Here is a 12,881-nt window from a genome sequence, read left to right as displayed (position 1 = left end):
AGGGACCTCATTACCACCAAGCAAGAAGAGCCAGTGGCAGAGCGTGTCCTTTTGACCTGAGGTGCTTCCGCTGAGAAGCTCCTAGCCAGGGGAAGATTGATGACAATGACCTTCCCTCAGAGCCAACAGAGAGAAAGCATTTCCCTGGAGCTGGTGTCCTGAATTCAGACTTGTAGCCTTCTAGACTGTGAGAGAATGAACTTCTGTTTGTTAAAGCCATCCACTTGTGGTATTTCTGTTATAGCAGCACTGGGGAACTAAGACATTCATGTACAGCGTAACAAAATGTTGTCCAGTTCTGTGCCATCTTCATGATTGCTGGTATGCTCAAGTCCATTGTTGCAGCCACTGTGTATTTTGAGTGCCTTTCAACCTAGGAGCTTCATCTTCCAGCACCATATTGGATAATATTCTGTTGTGATAAAGGATCTTCACCGGCTAATTTTCAGAAGTAGTTTGCCAGGCCTTTTTTCCTAGTCTGTCTTAATCTGGAAGCTCTGCTGAAACCTGTCTACCATAGGCGACCCTGCTGGTATTTACAATACCAGTGGTATAGCTTCCAGCATCAGAGCAACACACAAGCCATCACAGTACTGCAAACTGACAGATGGGTGGTGGAGGTTAAAGGGTAGGTCTAACTTTCTAGAAAACTGCCAAACCTTCTTCCAACTTTTACATTCCCACCAGCAATGTGTCAGTTACGGTTGTGCCACATGCCTACCAACATGGTGTTGCCAGGCGTTTTGATTTGAGCCATTCTCGTGAGTGTTTAAGGAGCCCTGGTGGTGCAGTGGTTAAGCAGTCAGCTGCTAACTGAAAGGTTGGCAGTTTGAACCCACCAGCCGCTCCGTGGGAGAAAGATGTGGCAGTCTGCTTCTGTAAAGATTACAGCCTTGGAAAACCTATGGGGCAGTTCTCTGTCCTACAGGGTTGCTGTGAGTCAGAATCGACTCAATGACAGTGAGTTGTTGTTAGGTGCCACCAAGTCGATTCCAGCTCGTAGCGACCCCATATACAACAGAATGACATACTACCCTCTCCTGTGCCATTGTCACAATCGTTATGCTTGAGCATATTGTTGCAGCCACTATGTCAGTCCATCTCGTTGAGAGTCTTCCTCTTTCTCGCTGACCCTCGACCAAGCATGATTTCCTTCCCCTGATAACATGTCCAAAGTATGTGAGACAAAGTATGTCCAAAGTATGTGAGACAAAGTCTCACCATCCTTGCTTCTAAGGAGCTTTCTGGTTGTACTTCTTCCAAGACAGATTTATTTGTTCTTTTGGCAATCCATGGTATATTCAACATTTTTCTCCAACACCATAATTCAAAGGCGTCAATTTTTCTTCTGTCTTCCTGTTTCATTGTCCAGCTTTCGCATGCGTATGAGGTGATTGAAAATACCGTGGCTTAGGTCAGGCATGCCTTAGACTTCAAGATGACATCTTTGCTTTTTAACACTTGAAAGAGGTCTTCTGCAGCAGATGGCCCAATGCAGTGTGTCGTTTGATTTCTTGACTGCTGCTTTCATGCGTATAGATCGTGGATCCAAGCAAAATGAAATCCTTGACAAGGAGTCCTCGTGGCACCATGGTTAAGCACTTGGCTGCTATGGTTTGAACCCACCAGCGTCTCCATGGGAGAAAAGACCTGGCAATCTGCTCCTGTAAAGATTACAGCTTAGAGGTGGAGGAGCGTAGACTTGGGACATCTATACCAGTTGGCACAACATAGTTCATAACGACAAAGAAAGATGAGAACGCAGGAAGGGGTAGAAAATCAGGGTGAAAGGAAATGGGGAACCTAGGGCGGAAATGGGGAGAGTGCTGACACGTGGGGAATGAAACCAGTGTCATGGAACACTATGTACAAACTAGTGAATGAGAAATTAATTTGCTCTGTAAAATTTCACCTAAGGCACACACACAAAAAGATTACAGCCTAGGAAACCTTAGGGGGCAGTTATACTCTGTCACATGGGGTCACCATGAGTTGGAATTGACTAGACGGCACACAACAGTGAGAGAGTTTAGGTGTGGCTCACTGTGGTTTTAATTTTCATCTCTCTCATGATTAATGTTATTGAGCACTTGCCATGTGCGTTTTTGGGCATCTGTATATCTTCCTCTGTGAAATGCCTGTGAAGTTTTTTTTTTCATTTTCACTGTTAGGTTGTTCGTCTTTTTATTATTGAGTTGTAGGAGCTCTTTATATAATCTGGATAAAAGTCCTTCATCAGATATATTTTTTGCAGATTCTTCCAATCTGTGACTTGCCTATTCATTTTCTTAATGAAGTCTTTTGGTAAGCAACAGTTTTTAATTTTGATGAAATCTAATTTATAAGTTTTTCTTTTATGTTTATTGCTTTCTGCACTTTGTCAAACCTTTGCCTGCCCCGCTATGTTTTCTTTTAGACGTTTTATACCTTTAGGTTTTATGTGTAGGTTTATGACCTAACTTGAAGTAATTTTTGTGTATGATATGAGCTAGGGGTCAACGTTCATTTTTTCTGTATGGACCTCCTGTTGACCCAGCACCATTTGTTGAGAAGACTTTCCTTTGTGGCACCATTGTAAAAAATCAATTGACAATGTAAGTGTGTGTTATATTGGTTATATATTGCTGGATTTGATTTATTAATATTTTATTAATTTATTAGTATTTTGTAGAGGATATTTGAATGTGTGCTCATAAAGAGTATTGAACTAATACTTTTTTTAGTAATATCTTTATCAAGTTTTGATATTAGGGTTTTGCTGACCTCATAAAATCAGTGAAGTGTACCTTCTCCTCTGTTTTCTAATGGGATTTGTGTAATAGTGATATTAATTCCTTTTTCAGTGGTTAATAGAATTGACCAGTGCAACTCTCTATGCCTAGAGTTTTCTCCATAGGGAAGTTTTTGAAAACATGTTCAATTTCTTCCTTAGATATATGGCAGTTCACATTTTCTATTTGATCTTGTGTGAGTTTTAGTATTTTGTGTTTTTCAGAAAAGCGATCATTTGATCTAAGTTGCTGAATTTATTGGCTAAAGTTGTTCATAATGGTTCCTTATTATCCTTTTGATGTCTGTGATCTATAGTGGTATCTCATTTCATTTGTGATATTGGCAATTTGTGTTTTCTCTTTTCTGTTTGTCAGTCTTTCTAGGGAGTTGTCAATCTTTTTAAAGAATGAACTTTTGGCATTTTCTCTATTTTTTATTTCATTCATTTTGTTCTTTATTATTTCTTTCCTTCTATTTCATTTGGAGCCCTGGTGCTGCAATGCTTAAGAGCTTGGCTGCCTACTAAAAGGTTGACAGCTTAAATCCACCAGCCACTCCTTGGAAACTCTATGGGGCAGTTCTACTCTGTCCAGTAGGGTCGCTATGAGTCCTAACAACTCGACTGCACATAACAATGTAAAAACAACTTAAGTTTAATTAGCTTGTCTTTTTATAGCCTCTTAAGGTGGAAAATTTAGATGACTAATTTTTACACCTTTCTTTGTAATACAAAACTATAAAGCTATACTTTTCTCTCTAAGTACTGCTTTAGTTACATCCCACAAATTTTGATATATGGTATCTTCATTACCAGTTTGAGATATCTTCTGATTTCCTTTGTTGTTTATTCTTTGACCTATGGGTTATTTTTAGAAGTATATTTTTAAATTTCTAAATATTTGGGCTTTTTCTAGATATGTTATTGATCCCCATTTTTATTTCACTCTGATCAAAGAACATACAAGCTCTGTAAAAGCTCAGTTTTTGAAATGTATTGAGACTTGTTTTGTGGCCCAGAATATGGCCCATTTTAGTGAATAGTCCATGTGCATTTGAAAAAATATGCAAATTTTGGGTTGCTGGAATGCTCAAGTTCACCAGCTACTTATTTAAAAGTGAAGACAATTTGATCTTCACTATTATCATAGAATGAATTTGTATGTCTGCCACTTTGTGCTGATGCTAATTGAGTCTTTTTGTATAGAATTTTTTTAAACTACCTGCTTGAAAGATTTATGTATCTGACAGCAAGGAAATATATTTTGCTGTTTTCTTATAGGCGATGATTTCTACGAAGAGACACATTTCATATTTCCTTTTAAAACTCCTGAGGACATCTATGGAGCCAGGGATAAGATGTGTAGTGTCCGCATGGCAGATCTTTTCCCCCTAGGGCCGTGGTTTTTATCCGGGACCAAGTCTGCCCCTCAGGAGACATTTGACAGTATTCAAAGACATTTTTGATTGTCACAACTGGGGGTCAGGATGCTACTGGCATCGAGTGGGCAGAGACCATGGATGCTGCTCAACACCCTACAGTGCACAGGATGCCCCCAACCCAAAGAAGGATCCATCCTCAAATGTCATTAGTGCTGAGTGGGAAAAACCCTGTGCTAAGAGAATGCACTTATAATTTGGGGTAGCACAGCTCACCAAACTGCAGGCATCCTTCAAGAGTTTTCAGTTTGCTGAACAAGTAAACGATCAAGCAAGCCCTTCGGAATGGTTTAACCCGGTCAGACTGGAAAAGGGGAAGGCTGGTGTTCCCGGCCTCTTGAGGAAGGACAACATTTGTGCGATAACAATCACTGCCTGAGCCTTTTTTATTGTTGTTTTGTATTTGGAAGCCCATTCTCTGTCTCCTCTCCCCTCTCTTTTTTCTGTGGAACTATTGTGCAACCTTTTCACCCCTTCTGACTTACTCAGTATCACCAGGGTTTCTGCATGTAAACTTTAGAAAGAATATTGATAATTTGTGCTTGCCTGGGTGATGCAAATGGTTAAGCTCTCAGCTGCTAACTGAAAGGTTGGATGTTCAAACCCACCCAGAGGTGCCACGGAAGAAAGGCCTGGTGACCTACTTCCAAAAAAATAGCCACTGAAAATGGAGCATAGTTCTACTCTGACATACATGGGGTCACCATAAGTCGGAATCTAACCAATGGCAACTAGTTTAGCACTTGCCTATCTTTGTACTTGTTTGAATTTTCCTCTTTGGGCTTCATGATTTCAACCCTGCCCCACTCAATCTCTCTCTGCCTTTCTTTAGAGCTGAGCATACAGAATTCAGAAAGTGGATCCGAGTCACCAGCTTCTGTGGCCTTGAATCCGTCAGTGGCAGCCCCGACACCCGTGGCCCAGCCGGTGCCCGCTTCATCACAGGTAACAGAGCAGCCCAGCCCTGCTACCCAGGTGCTTCCAGGGGAAATCCAGTCTGCCCACAGTGCCGACTGACTCATTCCAGTGTTAAAAAATACTGGAATCGGAGAAGACAGGACTCTACATTTTTCTGAATTGACTTATCAGCCCCAGACAGCTGCTATTGAAATAGCCATACCTTTATTATTTTGTTTTCTCATTATTTGTTAAATAAGTCCCACCCAGGAAAAGATGATATGAGCTGGAAAAGAAACTGCTCTCCTGAATCCAACTTAGTTTATGCTGGTCTTCTGTGTGCATTTGTGTGTGTGCCTGTGATAAAAACATATATAACAAAACATTTGCCATTCCAGTACTTTTTACATGTACAGTTCAGTGACATTAATTATGTTCATTATGTGCAACCATTGCCACTATTTGCCTCCAGATTTTTCCATCTGTTCTTATCTTTTTATGGAAGTTTTCTCGTACCTTGAAAATTGGCCTGTAATCCAGAAATACATTATGGATAAGACAAGAAATAAGTTAGAATTCTTATTGTTTGTGCGAAATTGAATCTAGCATTAGAATAAATATGTTCTTTAAAATTTGCAGATAGACAGTCTTCACATTCAGGCCATCTCTACTTCTGGGTTTCTACTGTAAATTACAATAAAACATAAAGTAGACAGACAGAAGCAGAAAATAGGTGACTTAAGACCACCTGAGACGGAATCCTGCAGAACAGACTAGAAGCTCGTAGAAGTCCCTAGGAATTCACTGTGACCGTGTGATCACCCTCAACTCACAAGCAGCGGTCTAAAAATTAGTAGCACAGTGGAAAGAAATGATGAAGGGAAAAAAACATAGTTCAGCAAAAGCAAAAAGGCATACGTAGAAACCAGTTTAGGTCTCTGGGTATCGCAAAAAGGTTTGCATGTGACTGCTAACCTAAAGAAGGAGCCCTGGTTCACAGAGATTAGAGCACTTGGCTGCTAACTGAGAGGTTGGCAGTTCTAACCCACCAGTGGCTGCTTGGGAGAAAAGACCCAGCATCTGCTCTCATAAGCATTGCAGCCTAGGAAGCCCTCTGGGGCAGCTCCACTCTGTCCTGTATAGTCACTAGGAGTTGGAATGGACTGGAGGGCAGACAACACCACCACCTAACCTCAAGGTTGGTGGGTCAAACCCACCCAGCGGCACTGTGGAAGAAAGGCATGGTGATCTGCTTCTGTAAAGATTACAGCCAAGAAAACCCTGTGGAGCAGTTTTACTCTGTAACACATAAGGTCACCATAAGTCAGAATTGACTTGATGGCAATGGGATACAATTTATTCAATTTAGAATGTGCAGTCTTACAGCTTTAGCTTTTATTTCTTTCACATATGGGGGCAGGTGTCTTGGAGGTCTGTTTGAGGGCACCAAGAGTGAATGATCAGACTCAGTCTTCCTGCCAGCAAGTCCTGGCCTTATTGAACTTGGCCATGCCAGCCTTCCCACCTGCTGCTCCCTGGGTTCTTCTCCCGAACGTCTCTCTTGGGCACCTCCTGGGCCCAAGTGAGCTCCGTGTCCCTCTCCAGCAGCCACAGCAAGACTGGTCCCAACGTCTCTGCTAAGGCCATCACACCCACCAAAGGTCCCACTAGGCAGCCCCTCAGGAGTCCCTTACGGGCTCCCATACCTGCTACAGATGCTTCCAGCTCCCACCCTTGCTGAAACCCTCCCTGCCAGCCCTTCCTCTCTCTCCTCCTTCTCCTCCCGCAGTCAGGCAATCTCTGCTCCCCTCTCTGAGCCTCCTTCCCACCAGTCCTCACCCAACTGCCTGGGAACTGGCCCTTCCCCGCCAGCTCCAGCCCTCTCGCCCACAGGCCCACGAAACTCTCTGCACAGGGAGTGCTCTGTCTGGCTGACCAGTTGCTTCCCAGAAAGAAACGGTCTTGTTCACTCAGTTCCCATGGTGGGCAAGCACTCAGCCCCGCTTCGCCCGTAGAACATTCCACGGCAGCGGTGGAAATGATCTGTGTCTGCTCTGGGCCGCGTGAAAGCCCCAGCTACCCAGGACTCTGAAAAGCTTGAAATGTGGCCAGTGTGCGTGAGGAACTGAATTTTAAAATTTATTGAATTTAGTTAAATTTAAATAGCCAATGGCTACACACCTAGTGGGTACAGTATTGGATACATATACAAATATTATAACCAGATACCTCATAAGGTACCATATACTAATGTAAATCCTTAATATTCCCATTTATCTATGTAGGTATATGTTATTTCTTTTCAAAGTAAAATTCATATGTCATAAAATTCACCCTTTTAAAGTACACAGTTCAGTGGCATTCAGTACATTCACAAAGTTGTGCAGCCATCGCCACTGTCTAGTTCCAGAACATTTTCATCACCCCAAAAGGAAACCCTCATGTCCTTTAAGTAATAACTCCCCATTCTCCTCTCCCCCCAGTCCCTGGCAACCACCGAACTGCTTTCTGCCTCCATGGATTTGCCTAGTCTAGTATTTAATGTAAGTGGGATCATACGATATTTGTCCTTTTGTATCTGGTTTCTTTCAGCGTAATGTTTTCAAGGTTCATCCATGTCATAACATGTATCAGGACTTCATTCCTTTTTATGACTAAGTAATATTCTATTGTATGGATAGGCTGAGTATTGTTAATCCAGTCTTCCTATTTATTTTAGTGTCATTTGTATCGTTTTTCTGTTGTTGTTGGTTGTGGCTTACAGGGGGCAGGATCCCTGTTAGATTCTCTTAGTGCCCAGTGCCCAGTGCCCAGTCAGCTGGTATGTAGATGGCCGTTTGTTGGTGGTGTTAATACTGCCTTTATGTTTTAATTACAGTCCTTGAATGCTAGAGGGCAGTGTGGGCATGTGGTGAGAGTGAGGGTTTGTGAACTTAGTTGTTTAGAAAACGGAACATTGCAGCGTCACCACTATTGTTGTTAGGTGCGGTGGAGTCGATTCTGACACATAATGACCTTATGTGATAGAGTAGACCTGCCCCATAAGGTTTTCTAGGGTGTAATCTTTACAGGAACAGATCGACAGGTCTTTTCTCCCACAGAGCCACTGGGTGGGTTTGAACAGGCTGGCAGCTGAGCTCTTAACCACTGTACCACCAGGGCTCCTTAGAGCCACCACTACCAGGGAAATTTAGGGTCCACGTCGGAAAATCACAGGACCATAGTCAGTGGCTTCCAAAGCCCTGGCTTTCAGTAAACTAACAGCCCTTCTGCTCTTGACTTTGGGATACATTTCGATCCTTCACATTTTCATAGCTTTGTGTGGGCAATCAGTATCCCAAGAAAACTAACCGAGCCACCCTGTGAGGACCTGACTTGTGAGACTAGAGAGCAGGGTGGGACCAAAGAACAGGGGACTTGGAGGCAGAAAACGTGGATCGATCCCAAGTTCTGGAAGCTGGTATTCTGAGTCTATAAGGTGTTACTTAACCACTCTGGGTGTCATTTTCTCTAGTGTATAAAATGGGGACATGTCCAATATGGACTGGAAAACCTAGGGGTGCCACAGAGCACTATTCCAGGGGGAAGTGGTACGGACAATTTTCCAGATGGTTCTCCTCGTGCAGCTTTCCCCTTGTGCCAGGGATACCTCACAGGCTAGACTATCAAGGAAAAGCTGCCTGGGGCCAGGTGGGGTCCCATGTGCTCCTGTGTGTGTGAGAGTCTGTGTGTGTGAGAGTCTGTGTGTGTGTCTCTGTGTGTATCTCTTCGAGAGTCTGTGTTCATGTAAGCGTGAGTCTGAGTGTTAGTCTGTGTGTGCACGGTGCATGAAGCGAGTATATGTGTGTACATGCATGTATGTTGCCTATGTGTGTGGTGAGTCTTTGAGTGTGCGCGTGCCTGTTTGTCAGCCCTTTGACAGAGCAACAGTGTGGTAGGTGAGCAGTACCTCTGGTTATAACCTCTGTGTTTACAGAATAAGCTGTGACATGTGTAAGTGTCCTTTTTCTCCCTTCCCTTCCAGTGGACACTGGTCCAGGCAGAGGGCTCAGCTACCAAAGGGGCCCGGATGGAGCTGATTTCCCTCCCCAGAGTGCAGCAGGTACCGAAGCCGGTAAGGACAGCACGGCTGACTCAGAGCTCAGTTGTTGTTAGGTGCTGTGGAGTTGATTCTGGCTCAGAGCCACCCCATGTGACAGAGTGGAACTGCCCCATAGGGTTTTTTAATATTTTATTTATCTTTTCTTGTTGAGAATATACACAGCAGAACATACACCAATTCAACAATTTCTGCATGTATAATTCAGTGACATGGATTGCATTCTTCAAGTTGTACAGCCATTCTCACCCTCCTTTTCCAAATTCTTCCACCCCCATTGACATAAACTCATTAAATTTTCTTATCAACTCTTCCCCATAGGGTTTTAGTAGCTGTAATACCAGAGCAGATTGCCAGGTCTTTCTCCTGTAGAGCTGCTGGGTGGGTTTGAACCACCAGCCTTTCAGTTAGCAGTTGAGCATTTAACCATTGTGCCAGCTAGGCTTCTTATTGGAACGCAGCTAGCATTTAGTAATCCAGAATAATCTCTTAGGGACAATCCTTCTTTGTCACTGCTGTTCCTTTCTGTTTGATACCTTCAGTTCCTTGCCCAGAAGTTTCTTCTGGCAGCTATGCAAAAAAAACAAAAAACAGCTTTTACTGCAGGTAGCTTTGCAGTAAGCCAGGAAAGCTGAAGATCTTCCATTTATGCATAAATTCTGCAAGCATTTAATGAGCAAGCTTTTTTTTTTTTAAACACCTAGTGGCACCAGGCAGAAGCACAGACAGATAGCAGGGGTTTCTTGATTGGAGGAACAGGAGCCTCCTGGGGAGACAAACCCACATGCAAGCAAGTATTGCACCCTCAGATGAATGTCTCCTCTGAAATTAAATTACTGAAGAATAAAGCTTGAAAGCTTGAGCTAACTTGCCAAATAATAACACTGATCATCAATTTAAATATAGTCAGCGTGATCCCTAACAGTGGTCCACAAACCTTTTCTGTGAAGGGCCAGAAAGTAAATAGTTTGGCCTTTGGGGCCAGATGGTCTCTGTGACAACCACACAACTCTGAAAGCAACTGTGAAAGCAGCTACAGATGATGTAACGAATGGATGTGGCTGTGTGCCGATAAAATTTTATTTACAAATTGGCCTGTGGGCCAGAGTTGGAGGACTTGCTATGTAAGTAAGATGTTGTATTAAAATTAATCCAGGCTTCTGCCCAAAAGGAACCAAAAATGTCATACAGACAGGTCTAAGACCAGAAAATGGGTCTCTCTCTTCAAGGGGCTCCTGCCTAGGTTGGTAGGGTGTTTAGAGGCACTTCCCTGGTGACTGCATCGATAAGAACTGGTAAGATGTATGGGGTTATAGAAAGCAAAGGCTTGGGCAGGTCCAGCAGGGAACCGGGCCTTCAGGCCAGGGCCCAAGTCTTACTTCTTCACTCATCTATTCAAGTGACATCATTGAGAGAGGGGAGACACAGGCCAATATGTGACTCTAGAAGCTTCCCCATGCCTTGGGGGCTGAGCCTGCTCCAGCACTCTGTCTCTGTTTAGGTGTCCCGGACCTGCTGGGTGACTCCACATGTCACTTGGCCCCCTGGGCTTTGATTTCCTCACTGGGAAACACCACCCAACATTTCTAGAACTTTCTCCTGGCATGCGTATTGATCCAAAGAATTGTCATTTTGCAAATGTTAACCATGACTGGGTATCCTAGCAGGTGGGCATCAGCCCCATCCTGCAGCCCCAAGTAATGGCCTTCCGGAATGGCCATGGTGAGACCTGAGCATAGTCAACACTTAGATTTTCTCACTCTAAAATTAGGCTGAATTGGGTATCCATTAAGATTGCCTCTGCTTGGAAGGAGAGTCAGGAATTGGAGGAGGAAATGGAATGTGTAGCTAATTGTTTCCATGAACAACTGGCTCCTTTGCCATAAGACCAGAAGAACTACGTGGTGCCCAGCTACTATTACTGAACATTTTGATCAAAGATTTTATAGAAGAATCCTGATCAAGAGCGGAAAAATGCAGAGCAGAATTTCAAATTCTCGTGGACTCCAGACGTCCTGGAGCCATGGAAGTTGGATGAACCCCTGAAATTACTGTCCTGACATAATCTTTAAACCTTACACCAAAAATATCCCCTTACATCTTCTTAAAACCAATGAGTAGTTTAGCTTAACTTGTAGAAAGTGTCTGCCTTGAGCATTATGCTCTTTTAAGAGCTACCTATATGGTATCAAAGCGACAACAGCAGCTCGAAAGATTAGTCAGGAAGCTTAGAGAGCAGTGAGTTTATGTTAAAGGGGAAGGAACAATTTGGAAAAGGAGAGCAAGAATGGTTGCATGACTTGAAGAATGTGATCAATGTCACTGAATTGTACATGTAGGAAATGTTGAATTGGTGTGTGTTTTGCTGTGTATACTCTCAACAATGAAAATAAATAATTTAAAAAGTTTTTTTTCTTCGCTATGAGATTTTGAGGCTCTGCACACAGAATGCAGGACTTCCACCACTAGGTCTAGCATTCCTGGAGTCATTTGCTGGGATGTAGAACAGACTTTCCAACGGTGTCAAGTGGAGGGTATGGGATTCTTTTCCTTGCCGTCCCTCCTTTTTCCATCTCCCCGCTCCAGGCACTGGGCTGCCTTACACCTCTCTCAGACCTTCATACCCCAAATATGACTCTGAGGATCCTTGCCTCTGCCAGGGAGGGGGCACCAGGACCCCCCAAAAGAAGCATGGTGGTGGGCCACATACAGGAAAATAGTTTGACCCTCTTGCCCTGGCAGGGTTGGTTCGCACTCCGAGGGTCTCTTTCTGTCCTCAACCTGGGCTTCCTGTCTAGTAGGGCTGGCCCTTCTGCCCCAGAGGCTACAGGCCCTTTGCCCTGTGGGATGTGACCATCGGGAGTCCATGCAGAACAGGCAGGCCACGGAGGCTTGCGAGCTTCACTGCTCTGAGCTGTCAGCTGACTCTTCCCCTGTGGCTCTCTGGACCACTAGGCCCACTTAGGACAGGAGCCATCATTCTAGTTCCTGCCCCCAGTGTGCAAATGAGGGGTCTGACCTCACTTCCCCCATCCACTGCAGCAGAAATGAACCTTTGCTCACGGAAATGGTACATGGATGGCAACAGGAACAACAACACCTTGGCTCATTCACTGTTCTGTGTGGAATGTGTAGTCTTTACTGTGTTGGCTGCTAATCGAAAAGTCAGCAGTTCAAGCCCATCCAGTGGCTCCACAGGAGAAAGACCTGGTGATCTGCTCCCGTAAAGATTACAGCCTAGAAAACCTTATGGAGCAGTTCTACTTTGTCATACAGGGTTGCTGTGAGTCAGAATCGACTCACTAACAGATAGCAAGAGCGTCTCCTAGTTTCTTTCTAGAAGTACTGACTGTGGGTGGAAAAACTATGAGTTAGTATTTACTAAATGTACATAAAGGGCAGCATAAGATATTTTCAGCTTGCATAGTCTAGGAAGATGTCAGGAAACTCGTGTCTGTAATACAGAATGTGTGATGTTGTTGCAGGTACAGTCTGTGCAGCGTGTCTACTCGGCCCAGGTGCAGTACATGGAGGGGGAAGACACCGTCTACACGGATGGAGCCATGTGCGTGTTCTTTCTCCCTCTCCTGTTCTTTTATGACTCTTTCACCTCGTTCTGTTTGGGGCTATGTTTAATAAATTCTTCTCCTTTATCGTTTTGATGGGCATCCTGGTG

At 43.8% G+C, this 12,881-nt stretch overlaps 1 protein-coding gene across 6 annotated transcripts in view; it reads left to right on the top strand.

The window, feature by feature from the left end:
• Positions 1-12,881, top strand: part of LOC100661020 (DNA-binding protein RFX2-like) — a 56,311-nt gene that overhangs the window by 21,888 nt on the left and 21,542 nt on the right. For 4 of the 6 annotated variants that reach the window (XM_064282477.1, XM_064282456.1, XM_064282454.1 and 1 more), the window contains 4 exons: positions 5,042-5,154; positions 7,590-7,649; positions 9,131-9,220; positions 12,691-12,770. In XM_064282477.1, coding sequence (XP_064138547.1) covers positions 5,042-5,154; positions 7,590-7,649; positions 9,131-9,220; positions 12,691-12,770 — 343 coding nt within the window. The remainder of the gene's footprint in view (positions 1-5,041; positions 5,155-7,589; positions 7,650-9,130; positions 9,221-12,690; positions 12,771-12,881) is intronic. The other 2 variants (XM_010601494.3, XM_023541311.2) reach the window with 2 other exon arrangements.

The sequence above is a fragment of the Loxodonta africana genome, chromosome 1 (assembly GCF_030014295.1).
Source record: "Loxodonta africana isolate mLoxAfr1 chromosome 1, mLoxAfr1.hap2, whole genome shotgun sequence".
NCBI lineage: Eukaryota > Metazoa > Chordata > Mammalia > Proboscidea > Elephantidae > Loxodonta > Loxodonta africana.
The sequence above is the reverse complement of the archived record's forward strand: the minus strand, read 5'-3'. Positions and strand labels throughout refer to the sequence as shown.